General features: G+C 44.5%; 1 protein-coding gene across 1 annotated transcript in view; it reads left to right on the top strand.

Annotated features, from left to right (window-relative positions):
* Positions 1 to 20,233, top strand: part of Wwox (WW domain containing oxidoreductase) — an 874,518-nt gene that overhangs the window by 34,859 nt on the left and 819,426 nt on the right. The window contains exon 5 of the mRNA XM_076838501.2: positions 18,304 to 18,410. Within this exon, the coding sequence (XP_076694616.1) occupies positions 18,304 to 18,410 (107 nt within the window). The remainder of the gene's footprint in view (positions 1 to 18,303; positions 18,411 to 20,233) is intronic.

Genomic DNA, 20,233 nt, shown 5'->3' on the forward strand with positions numbered 1-20,233 from the left:
TTCCGGAGAACTTTCTTCTTGATAAACAATGTTGTGCTACTTTCCACGCAAGATCGGATCAGTCTGTTGAGCATGTGGAGGTTTGCAGTTTTCTACTTTCTTTTTAGACTGATCTGAGCAAAGATGCTCAAATTTCCACTTCCTTGAACAAGATGGAGTTTTTGCTATGCCGAAGGAATATTTTTAGCTTAGTAATTTGCTTAGAAACTGCCTTATTCAATATTTGATGTTAAATTTGAACTAAAACATATCGCATCATATGACATGGGCTCTTACATTAACATTTTGTTGGATTGGAAACAGAATCAACACATTAGTCATCTTAATTCATTTAAGTTGGCTTTCTTCAGGATTCTGGGATCCAAAAACAACACATTTGTTACTTTTACACACAAAGGGAGATGCAGGATGTAGTTTATAGTTAACATCCCACTCGGCAATGAAAAACCAATGTAGTTATAGTAAGTTGAATGAAATTCTGGGAAAAACAGTGTAATAAGATTTTGATGCAAATGGGATACTTAAAAATTTGTTTCGTATTTGTTTTAATGAGATTCTCCTCATAGATGCTTTCATAGAAATGAGTAAATTTTCTAAAATTAAATTTTCTATGGTCATCATCCACATGGGTTCTGAACTTGATGGTTTGTAATTTCTAACTTTTTTTTCTCAGAGAAAGTCTTTAGGTCAAGGTCACTTTCATGTCATTCTGAGCTTTGTTCTTGTTTTGCTTCAGGTCAGTTCAGAACTGAATATGGAAAGTGAATTGCCTATTCCATGGGTCTGCAAACTGGGGTGCCTGGGTCAAATCTGGCCCTGTCCTGCCTATTTTGATAGTTTTGTTGGAGCATAGGGATGCCCACTCATTTGCATATTGTCTGCAGATGCTTTCATGTCATAACAGTGGGTCTGAGTGGTTGTGACATAGACTGCACGGCCAACAACTGGCTCTCTGGCATGTATAGGGAGGGTCTGCCGGCCTCTGGCTTATTCTGCTAACTGTGTTTCCCTAGTAAGGATCTCTCCGATACATTTTCAGAATTGTTACGAAAGCAAAGCCCATTTCTCCTAAAGAGCCGGTGTGCTTTTCTCATTTAAGGGATGGACACTACAGAGTATTTTCTTTCCCTCTGTTTATCTTGGTTTGCCGGGAAGCCCAGAACTAACATCTCAGTGTTCAATTAGGTACCCAGCTTACTGTGGGCTCCTCATAGCTTAGCTTTCTTTTTTCATAACAAGGTCCCACATTTTCCCTTTAAAAAAATCAACTTTTTGAGGTATCATTTATGTGCACTTTACCCAATATATTTTATTGTATACCCGAATGACTTGACAGATGCTACACAACGTAAACCACCATCCCGATCCAGATACAGGATATTTGCATCTCTACAAAGATCCCCCTCCTGCCCCTTTGCCACTTGTAGCTCGTCAGTACTGCCTCTCCACCCCACCCAGTCCCAGGCAACCATGCACTGATGGTTGAATTATTTTTAGGTGTGTGTGTGTGTGTGTGTGTGTGTGTGTGTGTATATATATATACACACACACACACACACATATATATATATATTTTTTTTTTTAAATAGTTGGGGCACCCATGATTCATAGTTGAATAGCAGAGCTAGTAGAGAAGCTAAGATTCATTTATTTTATTTGCAGATTTTTAGATTTCCACAGGAGAATTTGAGATATTACTTGCACAGAGAGCATGTTAGTGAATGTATTAATAATAAGCCTAAGGTATTGACAACTTGGCTGCTTGCCAACAACTCAGCATAGTTATCTCATTTGATTTTCTTAACAGCTCTTAAGAGTACACCGTCTTAATAGTCCCTTTTAACAGACAAGGAAACTGAGGGTCCTAGGAGTTGCATACAATGGCTTGCTGGGGCCACTGTAACAAAGTCCCACAAACTGGGTGGTTTCAGTAACAGAAATTTGTTGTCTCACAGTTCTGGAGGCTCAGAATTCAAAGTCAAGGTCGCTGGCAGGGCTAGTTCCCACTGGCAGCAGAAGCTACCCCAGGCCTCTCCTTGGCCTTCATGTTCAGGTGGTGGTCTCTCCTTACACCCTGTCCACATTTCCACATTTTAGAAGGATGCCAGTCTTGATGGGGTGGGGTCCACTCTATGACCTCACTTGAGCTTGATTACCCCTCTATAGACCCTATCCTAAAAGGCACATTTTTAGATAATGAGGGTCAGGACATCACCATGTGAACTTTTTCAGGGGAGGGGCACAGCTCAGCCATAGCATTAAATGTCCCTTCCATGAAGGTTGGTGGAGGCCGATGGCAACGTGGGTCCCTCTGGCTCCAAAGGGAGCCCTGAGCTATTCCTCAGAATCATTCTGTGATTGCAGTGACAAAGTGACTGGCGTTAGCTTTTCAGTTGTCCATGACAACAGGACGGTGCTGGGAGGAGGAGGCATGCCTGTGTTTTCCCCTGAGACGTGGGAACTGTGGTTCAGGGAGGGAGCTTCGAGGGGCTTGGAGTCTAGCCTTTGCCCTTCCTTTTGCTAGTGTTTGACCTTGGCTTTCCTTGTCTATACCAGTGGGATAATAGCATTATATATGGTCTTGAGGGTTCAGGGGACCAAGCTGTGAAAGTCACATGAAGAGGACGCAGGCCCTGGACACAGTGAGCTGCCTGGGAAGATAAGTTCCAGACATTCCCAGAACAGAGGCTCCCAACCTCTAGGGACCGAGTCCTTGGGGGGGCCTGTTAGAGCAGCAGGCTGGGGCCTGGGAGCCTGCCTTCCTAAGCGGTGGTTTGGGTACAGCATTTCCAGAGCAAGGAACCAGCTCTTTCCTCTGCAGTGGTTTCCAGTTTTCTTAGGAGTGAGAGAGAGGCTCTAGGAAGAAGTTGAATTTCAGATGACGCCCCATCCACCCTGCTCAGTGATTCCCTGGTTCACGGATGGCCTTGCTTCCCGGGTAGCTGAGGCCCGGGAAGTTGAGGGGACTTGGATAGAAGGCCTGGTCAAGAGCTCCAGCCTAGCAGGGGTTCCATAACCAAGTACTCCACACTGCGGGGCTTAAACAAAAATTTACTTCTTACAGTTCTGGAAGTTGGAAGTTGCCGCAGCCTGGCTGGCTGGGCAAAATAACCGGGGGGTGACGAATAACTTGTGTACGTTGATGCAGCAGGAATGGAAGCCATTTATTGTAGGATCTGAGTGATATTTATACATTTTACACAGCTTATCTAATTAGCATAAAATAGATACAGCAGTCAACCAATAAGGAATCTCCACACTTAATGGCTCGCTTTTGTTACTTCACAAACCACTCCCTCTGGCATTTGGCCAGGCGCCATCCAGACTTGTTTACAGACTTTAACATTTCTCGGGCAAAATAACAGGTGCCAATCTGACTTGTTTACAGACCTTAACAGGAAGTCCAAGATCAAGGTGTTGGCAGGGCAGGTGGCTAACCAAGGCCTCTCACCTTGGCTTGCGGATGACAGTCTTCTCACTGTGTCCTCATGTGTGGTCTTTCCTCAATGTGCCCCTTCCTGGCAGAGTGGAACAGAAACTTCCTGCAGGCTAGAGCCCTCTGTAGGGCTGTAGTGACACCACAGCTGTGGAGCTCATGGTCTCCTTTCTGTCCCCCCAGTCCCCACCACCCTTTTGGTGGTGGTGGTTAGGGATTGAACCCAGGACCTTGCACGCACTCTACCACTGGGCTGCATCCCCAGCCCTCTCTCCTTTCTGAGTTGAGATCAAGCCTAATCCCTAATCATTTCGCTTTACCTAGGCTGGAACTCACACTGGGACCTTTTTGGCCCAGAGGCAGCAGCTGGCTGAGTGGAGCCAAACAAAAATTTACAGCTGGCCGAGTCTCCAAAGTCAGGGAAATCAGCCTCAGCTGGAAGGCGCTCTGTGCGTCTCTTATGTTCAAGCCGGGCAGGTGCCTGCCTGATCATCGCTGATGGGTAGATTGCAAGTTTCCTGAGAGGTATAGATTTTTAAATTGGCATGTTTCTCCAGCGTCTCGCCAAGGTATTGCAAAACAAAAGATTATCAAGCTCAAAGCTCCTTTACCTCGCCCCCTTCCAACTGAGTCTGATTTTGTTCAAGCAGGTCTTCTCTGCTTAAAAAGTAATGGAGAATTTTTTTTTACTAGCCATGCACCCCACTGGGACCCAGGCATTGTAAGTACTGGCTGAGTCATGTCAGAAGAGCCCCAGTGGTGATTCTTGGTGTTTCCTCCTGTGCTCCCTGACCTGTGAAGGAAATGAGGTAGAGTTTAATTTACTTCCTCTTTTGAAAGCTGGAATTACCAGTACCTTCTGCTTGGGACTGTTGCAGACTCTTTGATTACTAGAAGCAGAAACTTAGAAAAAAATCTTTTTTTTTTTTTTTTTTTTTGGGTACTGGGGATTAAACACAAGGGTGCTTAACCATTGAGCCACATGCCCAGCATTTTTTTTTTTTTTAATTTTAATATTTAGAGTCAGGATCTCTCTGAGTTGCTTAGGCCTCGCTAAGTTGCTAAGGGTGGCTTTGAACTTGTGATCCTCCTGCTTCAGCCTCTGGAGCTGCTGGGATTACAGGCATGTGCCACCATGCCTGGCATTATCACCTTTTTTTAAGAAAACGCTTTTGTATTATACTGAGATGTTGCCAGCATTTGTATTTAGATTTTTTTTTTTTAAAACAATAGCCACAAACACAGCAAGACAGTTTACAAAGTTTTACAAAGGCATTATATTAAAGCTATTATCTAAGTGATGTGGTTATATAGATGATCAGATACTACTTAAAAAATGTAAGGCAGAGATGATCCTAAGTAGAGGAGATGGGCCAGCCATGTGGGTCCTGGGCCCTTTGTAATTAGGTATATTCTGAATTAAACGATATATGTTAGGATTTTTTTTTTTTTTAACACTTTGCCTCCTTTTTGTATATTTTGAGCAAATCTTTTAGTTGTTGTCACTTTGTAACCAGTCATGACACATTCCCTGTTACCGACTTGTTTGGAGTTGGAGAAGTCATTGATTTTAGGCAAGGTCACAGTGGGCCCAGAGTACACAAAGTTAATGGAACTCTCTGACTGTGCATCTAGCTTCAGAGACCGAATTTAATTCCTATTTTTTAAGAAGTTGCATCTTAAAAAGTTCTAAGTGAGAGAGAATGAAAAGTCAAATTGGATACTTTAAAAGTGAGCCTCCAAAAAGTGCTGAATTTTCCAGGCATTGTGTTTTGAGCACCTCCATATGACTTTGGGAGCATAAAGAATTTAATCTTTTCAAGAGGCAAAGTAATATACCACTTTTTTTAAAGGTGAGAGCCAAGGTCGATCTGAAATTTTTTTTTTTTTTTTTTAAAGTACTTGAATTAGAAACATAGTACGTTGTCCTCGGTGTGGAAGGAGCAGCTTTTCATTTCTGGGAGCTCTTAATGGAATGGAGGAGGGCTTCTTCCTCTTTTTATTTTACTTTTTCTTATTTAGATAATTCTAAATACTTCTTAATTGGCAGAAGTGGAAAATGTGTTGTGAGACTCGGCTGATCATGGCCTCTTGGTTATTAAGAAAATCAGAGCAACAGTCTGGTTTTGGATGGGTGTGGGCCCAGGATCCACGTGGCTGGCCCATCTCCTCTAAATCATCAGGAACCCCATCTCAAGCAGATGGGAAAGAGCAGCGCAGGCCCCGGCACCACAAGAAAACCCTCTCACAGCTGTGAAAACAGTGAAACCTGAGTAACACAACCCGGGATGCTGCGGACTCAGGCAAGGGGCCTCTCCTGCTCGGGTCGCTGTAAATTAATCCATCAAAATAAGACGGGCCAAACTTCAGGGGAAAGTCTACACTTCTCAACACCCAGGAGACTTGGGTTCTCTGAGTAGATACTGGTGTGAATATAGGGGAGTGAGAGCCGAGATCACAGGTGCACGCGTACCTGTGTGTGATGTTAGTTAAAATGAGTCGGTCCTCTGCAGAACATAAATGTGAGCCCATGGGCCCGTGCAGGGTGACGCAGAGGCTTCTCCTTCCTCCTTGTCTTTAACATCAGGGAGAAGAGGAAACTGTTTTGTTGAAAGTCTTAAAAAGACAGTGGACTCTAAATCCAAAAAGCTGGATTTTTAAAAATTGTTTTTCATCAGGAGGTTTGTTTTTTCTTTCATTGTCCTATTTTATTCTTTTCCTCCTGTGATCTGGGACAAGTTTATACCAGCACATGTGTACTTCACTAAAAAGTCTGATGCGAGTTACTTTCTCTTTATTGGGGGAGCGGGTGGTGACTTCAGTAGCAAAAGTCCTTTAAAGTCCGGATCCAAAGACTTTGGGGAACTAAAGGAAAAAAAAATGTGAGCAGAACTTGTAAAGCTGCGGTATTAAGGGGGCCCCTTACGGGTTGGAAGTGAGAGGTCGAGTTAACTTAAGTCTGAAGCAGTAAATGACTAACCCTGGCGGATGTGGAGTGGAACTGTGATTTCTCTACCGTCCTTTCCCCTCTAAGCCCTTCGCAGATAAGCACTTGTGAATGCTGAGCAGCGGTAATTCAGGGCTCCGGGATGAAATGTTAAACAAGAGAACACTGGTAACATATCACAGTTTAGAGATAGATTCCAAGAAGCAGGCGCACTGACGGAGTAAAGGAATCAAAGGGACCACGGTTCCAGACCTTGACATGGGAACATGGGAATCAAATAGGCAAAGAAGAGCTGTTGACCTAGGAGCACGTGGCATTTGGATCATTTTTTTTCTCCTTGAGAAGGACAGCCGCTTTTGTGCCCTCCCAGGGATGCTGAAAACTTAAAAAGCCCACTGCTGAGTGACTCATATGGATGGCAAGTACATAAGCAGGTGGCAGGAGAGATGTACCTAGATCTCTTAAAGTCCTCCCTCTGGGAGGAGTGTCCAGGCTGGTTCCTCCCTGCCCTCCAGGGGCTCCCTCTGGCCTGTGCCTTTCACCCTGAAAGAAGGGAAGATCAGTCTTCCTCTGCATGCTCCAGATCACTTCTGATGCCACATATGTGGGCTCTTCCCTCCTGGTGGGTAATTTGCCGACTCTCCAGATACCAACTGGGTGCCCTGCAGTTCAGGTAAGGAGCTAGCCGCCCAGAGTTAGCACAGACCCCATGGCTCTAGACCTCAATCCTACAAGGCTGCCCCTACTTGAGATGCCATTCCAAGTCCCAAGTTGTCACCTGTTGAGAGCCGCAGCCTAAGCGGCCCCAGCAAACTTCCAGCTGATTGGCTCCTCTGTGGTGACGCTCATTGGGCTGTTTCCCTGCCCTTTCAGACCACAGAGCTGCTCATTGGGGGGCTCTTTTGGCTCCGCCCATGCAACCCAGCCAATCGGCCTCAAGAGCGGGAAGGGTTCCGGTTAAGGTGCTCGCAGGAAGTGCCAGAGACGCGGTTGGGTTCTCTGGGAAATTCCTGGAGAGCTTGTGTGGTGCTCCGTGGGTGCTAAAAATAAAGTTAGTTCCTGCTTGATAAGTGGCTCCTGAATCGTGCCCAGCCAGACTGCGGCAGTCACCTCCACTTCTGATCAACGAGCTACAAATTGGGGTTCCCACAGCCTTCTCCTCGGGCTGGGAGTTTGGTCTAGTGACTCACAAAACTCAGGAGAACCTTTACTTACCTGTGTGAGTTTATTAGGAAGTATGTTACAGAGGACACAGAGCGCCAGGTGTGGTGGTGCGAGGCGAGGGAAGGGGACGCAAACACCCTCCCAGCACTCTGTGTTGCAAACTTGGAAGCTCCCTGAACACCACAGTCATTGGTGTTTTGGTGACGTCATTATGTAGGTGTGATGGGCCATCACTGGCCCCTTCTCCCCAGAGGTGTGGCCAGGGGTGAGGTGGGGAATTGGAGTTCCAACCCTTCAGCCACATAGATGGCTCCTCTAATGACTGGCACCTGTCCTCTGAGAGTCACCTCATGAACGTATTAACATGGGTGTCATTGAGATGTCCCTCTGGTCCCAGTTACTTGGGAAGTTTCCAGGGAGCTCTGTGTCAGACAGCTGGACAAAGACCAAGTATGTCTATTTTAGTCTATCACAGTGTCACAAAACCCTAGTGACGTGGTGGGCTTGGTGGTGTGGGGGCCAGATGGTGGGATGCACTGCTCTGAACTCGGGTCACAGTGCCTGGGAGGGCCCTTCTTTGTTTTGCCCTCTAATTTTTGTTAACCACTTAACCGCTGGGGTCATTGTGTTCTCTTACGTGAAATGTTGACAGTGATACTCATACGGTTTCTTTGAAGAACCCCTTGGAACAAGTGCACTTTGTAGAGCACTTAGCGCATCGTAACCCCAAGTCCTCTCCTCACTGGTGTTTGCCAATCTTCCCTATAAGTCGGAATGCTCAGAGAACACATTGTTAGGAGTAATACCTGGTTCTTTCCTTTCTCTTCCTACTTGCCTTGATGCTGTATATAAAAATTCATGGAGGTCCACAAATGGCCAACTCGGTGTCATTCAGGTAGTTATTTTTGGTTGCTTGCTTAGACAGCTGTGCACGTCTGTACACATGAACTGGCACATTTATTGTAACGCGCACAGGAAGTTGTCCTTGCCCTTGACCAACGGCTCTTCCTGAAGTCATCAACACCAAGGACAGCTTTGCTCCCCCACTTGGTGTTGTACGTGCAGGTTACTCTATGCTTGGACTTTTTATTTTCTCAATAATAGAGCATAGAAGCCAGGGTGGTGGCATGCACCTGTCATTCCAGTTACTTGAAGTCTGAGGCAGGAGGATCACAAGTTTGAGGCCAGCCTGAGCAACTTAGTTGAGACCCTGTCTGAAAAAATAAAAAGGGCTGGGGCTGTGGTTCAGGGGTGGAGTGCTCGCCTGGAGTGTGCCAGGCCCTGGCTTAATCTCTCTGCACCCCCTCCCCCCGCCACAAAAGCAGTCCGACAGCATCCAGGTGTCTCTTGCATCTCCAGATCATTTCACCGCATCCGTTTTTAAGTGTAGCACAATGTTTTTCATTCTCTGCTGTTTAATTGATTTCACCTCATTGATGGACACAGGTTGCTGGCAGTTTGTTGGCTCTTACAAACATTGCTGGACTTTCCTCTCACATTTGCCCTCGGTGTGGGCACCTCTATGTGTAGAATAAACTTCTAGTTATGGAATAACTGGAGTTTGAAATGACATATCTATCTAAAAATTGACAGATACGGTGCAGTCGCCCTTAATGATGTTGGGCCTCTATATCTGTCTACAACCCCCACCTCCATTAATATGTGAGGTTGTCCAGTTCCCCCACACCTTTGTCAACACAGATCTGCTCTGCGAGTAAACTTCACTGCATCTGTCTTCCCTGGGCCTTTCCCTGGGCCTGTCTGGACAATGTTAATTGTAATCTTTGGGCACTTTTCTCACTGTGATTCTTAACCAGGACTGTCACTGGCAGGTCAGATGAGAACTTATTCACCCAGTGCCTGGCAGCACTGGTAACCAGCCTGGGGTCAGTCTTGCCTCTCGAGAGATCTCATACCGTCACTTGGAATTTATTTTACAGCCTTACAAAATATTATAACCTTGGTCTTGTACTGCCCAGAGCACAGGGTTGCAACCCAGTGTGATTTTTAATAAGATATTCCACGTGAACCAACCCTTTTCCCAGTTCTGTTTTCTCATCTCTCAAATTGACATTTTTGTTTCGATAAATAAATTTGAGATGTCATCATGTTCTGAAGGGTATTTAGGAAGCCCTGTTTGGTACTTGTTGCTCACTGTATACAATGCATATGTTGAAGAGCAGGGATGGTTATGACTTATTTTCCTCTGGAGAGTCCTGTGTGTTTTGTAATTTCTTAAGAGTTGGCAGCCATGGGTTGTGTTTAGTGAGAGTGACAGCCAACTCTTTTAAACTTGGAACTATGTAATTGAAATGGTATGGAAGGTAAATGTGATCATTCAGGAAATTAAAGTAACTCCAGAAACGGTGAGATGGATTATCTGGTCACTGCAGATGTGGTGGTGTTGACCTCGTAGCTAGGATGCCCATGTGTCCTAGAACTGCATCCGAAGTGCCCCTGGAGAGTTGGATTTCAAGATCACGGTCAATGTCAAGTCACTGTAATTTCATTTACATTAATCAGATCAGTTTGGAAAGTATGGCCCTTCTGCATTTAGGAGGCTGTCGGATGTAGGAGAAACTTGCATCCTAGCAAGTGGGGTTTGAGTTTGGGTTTTTTCTTTTGGAGTGTTGGGGGTTGAATCCAGGCACTGGCCATGGGTAAGCACATGGCCACTGAGCTACATCTCCAACCCGGGCTAGTGATTTATTAACACAGAAACTGTTAACCATCCCCAAATCTAACACAAACTGAAAGACATGCTCCTCTCCTTACTCCATACGTGATGGATCTCCAGAGAAGGCAAGGACATGGGCTCGGAGGCTCATTCACTTGTTGCCAGGCTCTGAAGATTGCTTTAGTGATATGTTCTTGGGTCGGGGGATGTTGGGGGTGCTGGTCACCATCTCTGTGGGCTTTTAATGGCATACAGTTACAAGTAGCATTTGTCTCCAGTGTTTCACAATTATAAATTAATAATAACGACCCATTAGAAATTACGGGTGTTGTAAGCCCCAGCTCCTTTGGGCATCTTAATAAAAATGATAATTAAAACCATAATTTACAGTAAAGGGGACACTGCCCAAGTACATCTACAATATGAAGAAAATTAAAAAACTCGAACCAGAAGGAAACTTCCTGGCACCGGGGAAAGAAACTGCCTGGTTCTTGGTCCCCACTGCCCCAGGGGGGCATCAGTGGGGTTGGGACTGGGTTTCCATTGGAGTGTTTTTTGTGCCTGAGGAATCTGTGGGTGACTCTGTCCCCACCTGTCCCAGCTTCCAGTGTGCCTTATTGGGAGTGGCCACCTGTGCTTTCCACCTGGGCTGCCACGTTCAGGTGCAGTCCTCCCTGGGTGCTCCCCGTCTGGGTAGATGAGTGCACAAGCTCACCAGGGGCACCTGGGAGTCCTCTGGGAGCCCCCTTGATGCTCCTTCGAGCCTGGGATGAGTGGTCGCCAGGTGCTGTAGGTTTTGGTTTCCTCGGTGGTTTTCTAATTTAGCCCCTCAGTGGCTCAGCAAGGAGGGTAGCTAGTCCCCCATGACTCAGCCAGCCCCTTATCTGCATGACCAATGGAGGCCCTGTGAATGGATGAAGGGGTGATAATGATTCACAGGGCTCCTCTCCAGGCGTCCGCCCTGTGTTTTCGGCCAGCTTGTGAGGTCTCACTGCCACTGTGTCCTCTGGGCTTTATTTCTGTGGCGACGCTCCACAGCCCTCTTTCTCTTTTTCCACGCACCCTGCGTTTCTGCTTCTGTTTCATCAGCCTCTCCTCCGTCCCCAGGTAGTTGTTGGCCCAGACTTTCTGCTGCCACCAAGCGACACTGGGAATGCAGCGGACCTTGCACCCCAGACCCCAATTCCTGCAGATCCCTGAATTGTCCTTGTGCTTCCCCATCTGCAGTAAGCCCAGTGCCACAGCAGCTTTCCCTGGACGTACTAGACGACTGGTCTTCTCACTCTTACAGAGAAGGACTGGACATGGCATTGATAAAAACCTCAAACAGGTCGGGTTTGGGGATTCGGGTGTGAACGTGTGTGAACTCGGGCTGTTTTGTGGCTTGAATGGTCATCTCTAGCAGGGACCTTCCCCCATAGCATTCATGTCTGCATCAGGTGCCTTCAGTGGCCTGGGAGGCTAAGCCAGCAGTGTGGTGGCGCTTACCACAGCTACCAGAGTCCAAAGCCCACCTCTGGCTGGCAGTGGCCCTGTGGCTCAACTGACTGTCATCCCGTGTGCTCCTAGTAAAGCTTCTTCAAAGACGTTAGGCCTCTGGCTTTGGATTATGCTCTCTACAACTTTCTAATGTTGGCAACTAATTCAATTAGGAAGGAGGAGAGGAAAGAAGAATGAGAGGGAAAGAGAAAAAAAGAAGAGAAGAGGGATGGAGGGAGGAGGGACAGAAATGGTGGGACAACAGAACAACTCCAGGGACTCAATTCATCCCATAACCACCAGTTAATAACCTCTCTATGCCTGAGGATGAAACTAGTGTATGATAAGCAGGTCCATTTTGGGGTACACTTCCCATTTTATGGTACTTGGATGCTTGGCTTGCATCTGAAGCCTAAGTAGACCCAAGAAAGCGAGATGGGAAACCTCTGTGGCCGCTTAGCTTCTCTGATTGGATCAGATGGAGCAAGTGCTAGAAAACTGAGGCTACCTATTGTTTTAAGTGTTTCCTTTATTTTCTCCGTATTATGAGCTTTCAATATTCTTCTGAACACACTCTTGCCATCTCCGTGCCGTTAAGCTGGTTCAATTTAAACATTGTCATAAAGTTAATTTTTTATAAGATGAATCAGGTTATTAAATTTAGTAAACCATTGCCTTCATTATTTTGCACAAACTTTGGCACTGTGCGGAATTGGCTTAGCACTACTACATTTAGCTAATTAAACTGGCCATCAGCTGCAGTATTACAAGAGTGAGGGCTGCTGTTCTCATGGGCTTTATCCAGGACTTAGCAGTAGGTAGCATTATTAAACTTATTTTTTTTTTTTTTTATAAAACTCCACACTCTGGAGATATGGTTTACTATAAAAATGTTATGGTCCTTCCCGAGAAACCATCATCTTCTGAAATATCCGTTCTTTGTTTTTGCTCCAAAGGCAATTGTAAAGGAAAGAAAATGGGATTGTCTGTTGTAGCACTGACAAGTGGCCTAGCCATCTGTGATACTCTGCCTAGATAAAAGGAGATGTAAGACCAGAGAATAACCTTGCAAGGCTCACAGATGATGGCTTGGCCACAGCACAGCTAGGGATTGTCTCAGGGTAAGAGTGCAGGATTGCACCTGCAGCCTGTTGCTGCCACCAGGTTGAGTGCTGGTTTTGGGAATAGAAAGTCCTTTGCCCTAGATTCTTTTGTCAAGTGAGACGGCATGACTCACAGGTGTGATTAGGAAAATAAAATTCGATGGACAAAGGATCTTTGTCCTGCAGATTTCTAGGTAGTGTTATTCAAAACTTCACTGTGCAGTGTCTCTGTGTGATTTTAAAGCTTATTTGTTGTTTTAAAGGAAGTTATAGGGTCATTGGGGTTGCTATTTGAAACAACCTTGTGGATTGTTTTAGAATAATAATAATTGTTTTAGAATAACCCAGAATTGTGGCATATTAGCAGTGTGCAGGAAGCCTTCATTCTTGGGTGCTGTGAGTGAATCCCACTAGGTGCTAGTCCCAGGGATAGAGATGAGAGGCTTTTGCCCAAGTTCTTTTTCTGCAAACCTGGGGAGTTGCCACCTTCTCCTGGTGATCTTAGCAGACAGTGATACTTTGGTTTTTCATACTAAGCAGCATTATCTTAGAGACCATCGTGAGTGGTCCCTCGCCCTGGGCTTGGCTGAACTGATTGCTTTGCCTCGGTGGACTCTTCTCTGGGATTGTCTGTTGTAGCACTGACAAGTGGCCTAGCCATTTGTGATACCACAGCTTCCACAATGTGGCATCTTGCAGTTCAGAGCAGGGGCTCCAAGTTCAGGCTCTGGAATTAGACATTTCTTCCCCATTCTCCTCCTCATGCCTCCCAGTGTTCTTTTTGAGACAATTTTGAAATGCAGGTTCAATTTTATAGAATTGTTTGGTTTCCCTAGTGGCAGTTTTTCAGTAGTGTTTTTCTAGGAATTTGTATTTTTTACTTACCTTGTGATTTTATTGGCATAAAGTTGTTTGCCAGGTCTTTTAAAGATCTTTTTTTAGCATTTGTAGGATCTGTACTTTTTTTTTTTTTAATTTAAAACATAATTCTTTTTAAACTTAAAATCTTGATACATACATATCTGTACATGTTAATATATACAACTTAACAAATGCAACTTGATGAGTCTGGAGTAGCTATATATCCACTTTCGTGTGTGTGTGTGTGTGTGTGTGTGTGTGTGTGTGTGTGTTGGGAGGGGATACTGGGCAAGTGCTCTATCACTGAGCCCTATCCCCAGACCTTTGAGTAGCTCCAAAAATTTACTCCTGCAGGAACTATTTACAAAAAGGCAAACTTGTATCCTTTGGCTACTACTTTCTCAGCCTCACTTCCCCAGGCCCTTGGAAGGTCCTATTCTACTCTAGATCCTGTGAGTTTGACTCTTTCAGTTTCCCCATAGAAATGGTATTATGTAGAATTTTAGATATCCCTTATATATGTAGTATTTTGGAATGGTAACCCTTTATCAGATAGAGTTCGCAAACATTTTCTTCCATTCTGCAGTTTTCCTCCTCTTTATTTTATATAATGTGTGTGAAGAACTTTTCAGATAAGATCTATCCTCTTTGCAATTTTGCAGTACGTATTGCTAACTGCAGGTGCTATGCCATATGGTAGGTCTCTAGGACTTTTTCATCTTGCATACCTGAAATCTGAACCCTTTGTTGTGGTTTGGATGAGTGGTCTCTCCCCAAAGCTCCTGTGTCAGGATGTCCAGAGGTGAAATGATTAGATCATGAGTCCTCTGTCTATCGGTCCATCCTAGTTTTAGTGGATTAGTTGGTTGGCAACTGCAGGCAGGTAGAGTATGGCTGGAGGAGGTGGGTCACTGAGGATTTGCCCTTGGGAATTAGATCTTGTCCCCTGAATATCCCTTCTCCCTTTGCTTGCTGACTTCCATTACCTGAGATGCTTTCTTCTGCTGTGATGTTGTGCCTCACCTGAGGCCGAGAGCAATGGGGTCAGCCCACCATGAACTGAGCCTGAGAAACTCTGAGCCAAAATAAACCTTTCCTCCTCTAAGTTCTTCCTGTTTAGTGTTTTAGTCACAGTGATGAAAAGCTGACCAACATATGCTTTGACTCCTACTTTCTTGTTCTCTCCTGCCTACCCCCAGCCCTTGGAAACCACCCCTCTTGCCTCTGGGTTGGACTGTTCCATGTGCTCATAGAAGTGGTATCATGCAGTATTTGTCCTTCTGTGCTCTTATTTCACTTGACATAGCCACCTCCATGTGACCATCCACGTTGCCAAAAGTGGCAGGATTTCCTTCTTTTCTGAGGCGGGGGAATATTCTGTGGTATGTGTGTAGCACATCACATCTTTCTCTTTCCATCCATCTGTGGACATCAGATTACTTCCATGTCCTTACAACTGTGGCTGATTCTGCAGTGAATGTGGAACACAGATATCCCATCAAGATCAGATTTATTCCCTCAGATACATACACAGAAGGCGATCGCTGGGCCACATGGCAGTGCTAGTGTCAATTTTGCAAGGAACCTCACACTCTTTCCCATGGTGGCTGCATCAGTTTACATTTCCACCACAGAATATAAATTTCAAAGGTTCCCTTTGCTCTACATCCTCACCAACACTTGTTTTCATTTGTGGTCTTAGTTTTTTAAATATTTCTTTATTTATTGCAGTGCCAGGGGTTCAACCCAGGGCCTTGTTCATGGTAGGCAAGTGCTGTTCCCTCTGAGCAGCATGCGTGGGCGTTATTGTTTGTTTTAAAATAATAACCACATGAAGTGATGTCTCACCATGCTTCTGCTTGGTGTTTCCTTGATGGCTAGTGATGCTGATATACTTTTCTATACTTGTTGGCTATGTATGTCTTTGGAGAAGGGAGCCTCTCAAGTTTCTTTGCATATTTTTAAAATTGGAATTTTTTTTTATGCTATTGCATTTTAGTGTTTTAGTATTAACCCTTTATCAGGCACATGCCTGCAGGTTGGCTTTTCATTGTGTTGGCTGTTTCCTTTCACGTTCAGGGGCCTTTTCTTTGATGTAACCCCACTTGTCTCTTTTATTTTTATAAAATGTCAGAGGAATGCATTACAATTCTTATTACGCATATACAGCACAATTTTACATTTCTCTGGTTGTATATAAAGTATATTGACACCAATTCGTGTCTTCATGCATGTACTTTGGATAATGGTGTCCATCACATTCCACCATCCTTGCTAGCCCCCTGCCCCCTCCCTTCCCCTCCTACCCCTCTGCCCTGCCTGCGGTTGGTGTCACCCGGTGATGTCCTTGTACTTTTCCCTGATGTTGGTCATCTGTGTGCTGACTCTCACTCTCCTGTTTGCTCTGTCTTCATAGTCCTTTATCAATTTTAGTATTTCTTTCCCAAAGAACTAACATTCAAATTTTTTCTCTGTATTTTATATTTGTTTAAGTTTTTATTTTCTTCCTTCTGCTTGTTTTAGGTTTAATGTGCTACATTTTTCTTTTCTTGGTACTTGGAATTAAACTCAGGGCCTCATGCATGCTAGGCAAGCATTCCACCTAAGAACTGCACCCCAGCCCTCTTCTTGAATTCATGTAACTAAGCCACATTTCTTTTGGCTCTTATTACATGATATGTCTTTCCTTTCTTTTACCTTTGAGTTTTTTATCCTTTTGTTTAAAGCTATAAAACACACATCCTTTTTTAAGGACCATATTTTATGTGTGTGTTATGCAGTTTGACTATCTTTGTCCTTTAGTTTTGGTCTTTAATCCATTTATATTTAATGTAATTACAGATATATTTGGGTTTAAATACACAAACTTATTGTTTTCTATTTGACTTGTTTATTTTCTTCTTTCTTGACTTCTTGTTATTATTGTACTTTTCTTCTCTATTAGCTAATTAAATGGGTAGATATTCAATCTAAATATTTGAGTTGTTAAAATATAAGGTAAATTAATACTATATTACTTCCTGTATAAGACAAGGGTCTTAGGATACTTTAACCCATGAATATTATGTATTATAATGTGATACAAATGTTTTTTTTTTTTCTGTTTGTGGCTCAAGATAGTTTTTGAATTTACTGCTGTATGTCTGTCATTAGTTTTGGGAAATTATTAGTGTATTTTCAAATATTATTCATATCTTAAGCTATTCCTCCTCTTTTAGACTCAAATTAGATGTATGTAAGGGCATAAGACAGCATATTTCAGTATTTATTTTGTTCCTTGTTGTATTAATCATCTTTTAAATTTATTTTTAAGCTTCCTTTTGAGTATTTTCTTTTGACCTATTTTCCAGTACTCAACTCTTCTCGTAACTGTGTCTTCTATTTAACCTGTACTTTGAATTTTTGATTATGCTGTTGTATTTGAATTTAATAATATCTATTTGATTATTTTTTTATTGCTTTCAGTTCCTTGACAAAATCTTTTTTTCCATCTTTTCATTCCTTGAATATATTAATGATGATTTCGGTGACCATTTCTCATGATGTCACTAGATAGACCTCCTGTGTATCTGTTTCTGTTTTTTTTCTCATCTTGATTTTGTTGAAGGCTTGTGTCTTTGTGTGCCTTCTTGTTTTTGCTGGCGTGGAAGAGATTTTACATGAAACTCTGCTATGGTTGCAGTGATAATGTGTGTCTCAGGCTGATGGCATCTTCCTCTAGAGAATGCAGCATCTTCTCTTGCTTTGGCAGTTGGGGACAGATCACTTTCATCCAATCAAAACTGAAATGGCAGGAGGCTGATCTGTTGAGGCTGGGTTGTCTTTGGTTCTAATGTGAGGGCAGTCACCCCTGGGCTCCTAACCAAAGTGTGGTGCGTTTATCAGAGACCCTTTCTTGGTGGCCCTTGGGCTTGAACTTGTGGCTTTCTTTGTGTAAGACCGCCAGAAGCTCAGCCCATTTCCTTAGGCTCTCCACCTCAACTTCTGGGATCTGGAATAGTGCCTGAGGGGAGAAGCCCAGCTCGATGCCAGCCTTTCAACTTTTCTCAGTCTTGTCAGTATTCTCTGTGTTTAAAACGGGTGGGTGGGTGCGCGCGTGCAAGCGTGTGTGTGTACGTACGTACACACACATGCACATGCAGATGGGTATGTGAATACTGTCTAATTTTCCTAGTTGGAGGTAGGAGAGGATCTAGGAAACCTTGACTATCATTGTGGAAGCAGAGGTGCTGGAAACCAGAGACCTGGGCCTGGTCATGGTCCATGGTTCAAGGGCAGGCTGTGCCTTGAACTTTCTATGGCTCCGCCTTCATCTTGGAAATTGCGTTGTCCCTTGGGCAAGTTTTCTTAGCCTCATCGTGTTGGCATTTGGGACCAGGCGATTGCTTATAGTGGGTGCTGACTGGCATATGGTTAACTGTTTTGTTGTTCTCTGGCCTCTACTCACTAGGTTCCTGCAGCACCACCCCCAAGTTTGCCCACAAAGATGTCTCCAGATGCTGTACCTGTCCCCTGGGGGACAGAATTCCTCTTGCTGAGAATCACCAGGTTATGCAGATGGTGTTGGGCACAGGCACAGTGTGGCCTGGTAGGTTGCTGTCGCGTTTTCTAATGTTGACTTTTCTTTCAACTGCAGGGTTTGAAACTGCCAAGTCTTTTGCCCTCCACGGTGCCCATGTGATCCTGGCCTGCAGGAATATGGCGAGAGCCAGCGAGGCCGTGTCACGCATCTTGGAAGAGTGGGTAAGTGCCTGACTGTTTTCTTGCGTGATTGCCAAATGTGCATGCCGGGCTGAACACACAGAGGCTGTAGTGCGGAGCGTAAGGGTTATTGCTCTTGGAATAATGTCTTTATTTTTAGAGTGGTCTTCACATTGTTTACTTTATGAATGAAAGCACGAGCAAGCTGTTACTGTGCACACATTGTTTATAGGCCATTGTCAGAGTCTTCTGCTTTGTTGGTCAGTGGGTTAAGGATGTTTACTCACTTAACTCATTTGTTAGGGAAAATAAAATGTTGTCAATGCCCGTGGATGCGAGTAGGAGGTTGTTTATCATGTGTTTTAGGATTAGAAAGGAGTTGACTTTCACCCAGTCCCTGGATTTTTTGCTTTTCTCCCTTTAGAGAATAGATGTTGATGTGGAGCTGTTGATGGGTGAACATTTACTGAGAACTTGAAATAATCTTGGGACTAAGGATATGGCATCAAACAACACAAATCCCTGGCCTCGTGGGCTTACCCTCTAGGTAGGAGTAATATAACCAAGTCTGAAGTTTACCATTCTCTCAGGCTGGTGTAAGTATGGTGAAGGACAGAAAGCATCCAGGGACGGATGGCTGCTGACAGCCTTGTTGTGAAGTCCGGAGTGAGCCCTGCGAGTGTCAGGGAGAGGCTTTCTTAGCAGTAACTGTGTGCAAAGGCACAGAGGTAGCCCATGCCTGGAGAATTCATGGGTTCCCAGGGAAGCTTGTGTGTCTTTGCTGAATGCAAGGGGCCAAGCAGAGAGGGGCAGTGGTGGAGAGGGCAGGGTCTTGCAGCAGCATCTGGGAGGAGGACCTTGGACCGCTTGAGCTCGGGCTCTCTACAGGGACGAGTGCTAATTGATTTTTTTTTTTTTTTAAAGCATGATCACTGGGCTCCTGTTTGATCATTCACTTGCCTTCCCCGTGTGTGTGTGTGTGTGTGTGTGTGTGTGTGTACGTACCGCTATGATAGCTGCTGGGTCTAAGTGCAAGCAAACATTTCAACCTACTGAGGAAGAAAAATGACCCTGATCAAAGAATGACAAGTGTGTGTGTGTGTGTGTGTGTGTGTGCCGCGCGCGCATCAAATAGTGGTGAGTGGCACTGTGGAGTGGCCAGTTCCAGGAGTTAGGAGAAGTCGAGTCTCGAGCAGGAGAAGAGTGAGTGGGCTGAGATTCAGGAGAGCCCAGGGAGAGGACCGGTAAGGTTAGGCCAGGTAGGGGAAGGAGGCCCTGGGTGGAGCAGCCAGAGACGACCCAGCGGGGTGAGGAGCAGAGTGAAGTCTGCTGGGCGATCCTTGCCAAGGCTGGCTTCACTTTCTGAACACTGTCAAAGGTGTCTTGCCAGCTGGAGAAATAGGCTGTGGTTCGCTTAAGAAAATGTCTGGTGTTCTGGACAGAGAAGTCATGAAAGTAAAGAAAAGGCAGATTTGTTCTGTGTTCCCATGAAATGTCTCAAATGCAGTTGTTTTCTAATGAATTCTTGATTTGAGCTCACTGGATTTGTTATTTTGGGACCAATTCATTATTATTATCGTAGAGTGTTTAAAGGATTTTTAGAGATGTTTATAGAAGAGAACCAGTGGCAGTGTGCATGTGTGATCTGAATCTTCCCGCAGAAGGTGAAGGTAAAAAAAAAAGACAGAAAAAGTTTTTCCTGGTCCTTCTCTTAGAATGGGAAGCATCATTAGCCATTTTGTATATATTTTTCCAGAAAGAGATTGTGTATTCTGTGTGTGCTCCTTCATTGTGCAGGTAATGCTTTCTTATCGGCGCCCATGAGTTGGCTTCATTATTTCCCACTGCCGCTTGCCGCTCTGCCG

The sequence above is a fragment of the Callospermophilus lateralis genome, chromosome 18, assembly GCF_048772815.1.
Source record: "Callospermophilus lateralis isolate mCalLat2 chromosome 18, mCalLat2.hap1, whole genome shotgun sequence".
In the NCBI taxonomy this organism is placed as follows: domain Eukaryota; kingdom Metazoa; phylum Chordata; class Mammalia; order Rodentia; family Sciuridae; genus Callospermophilus; species Callospermophilus lateralis.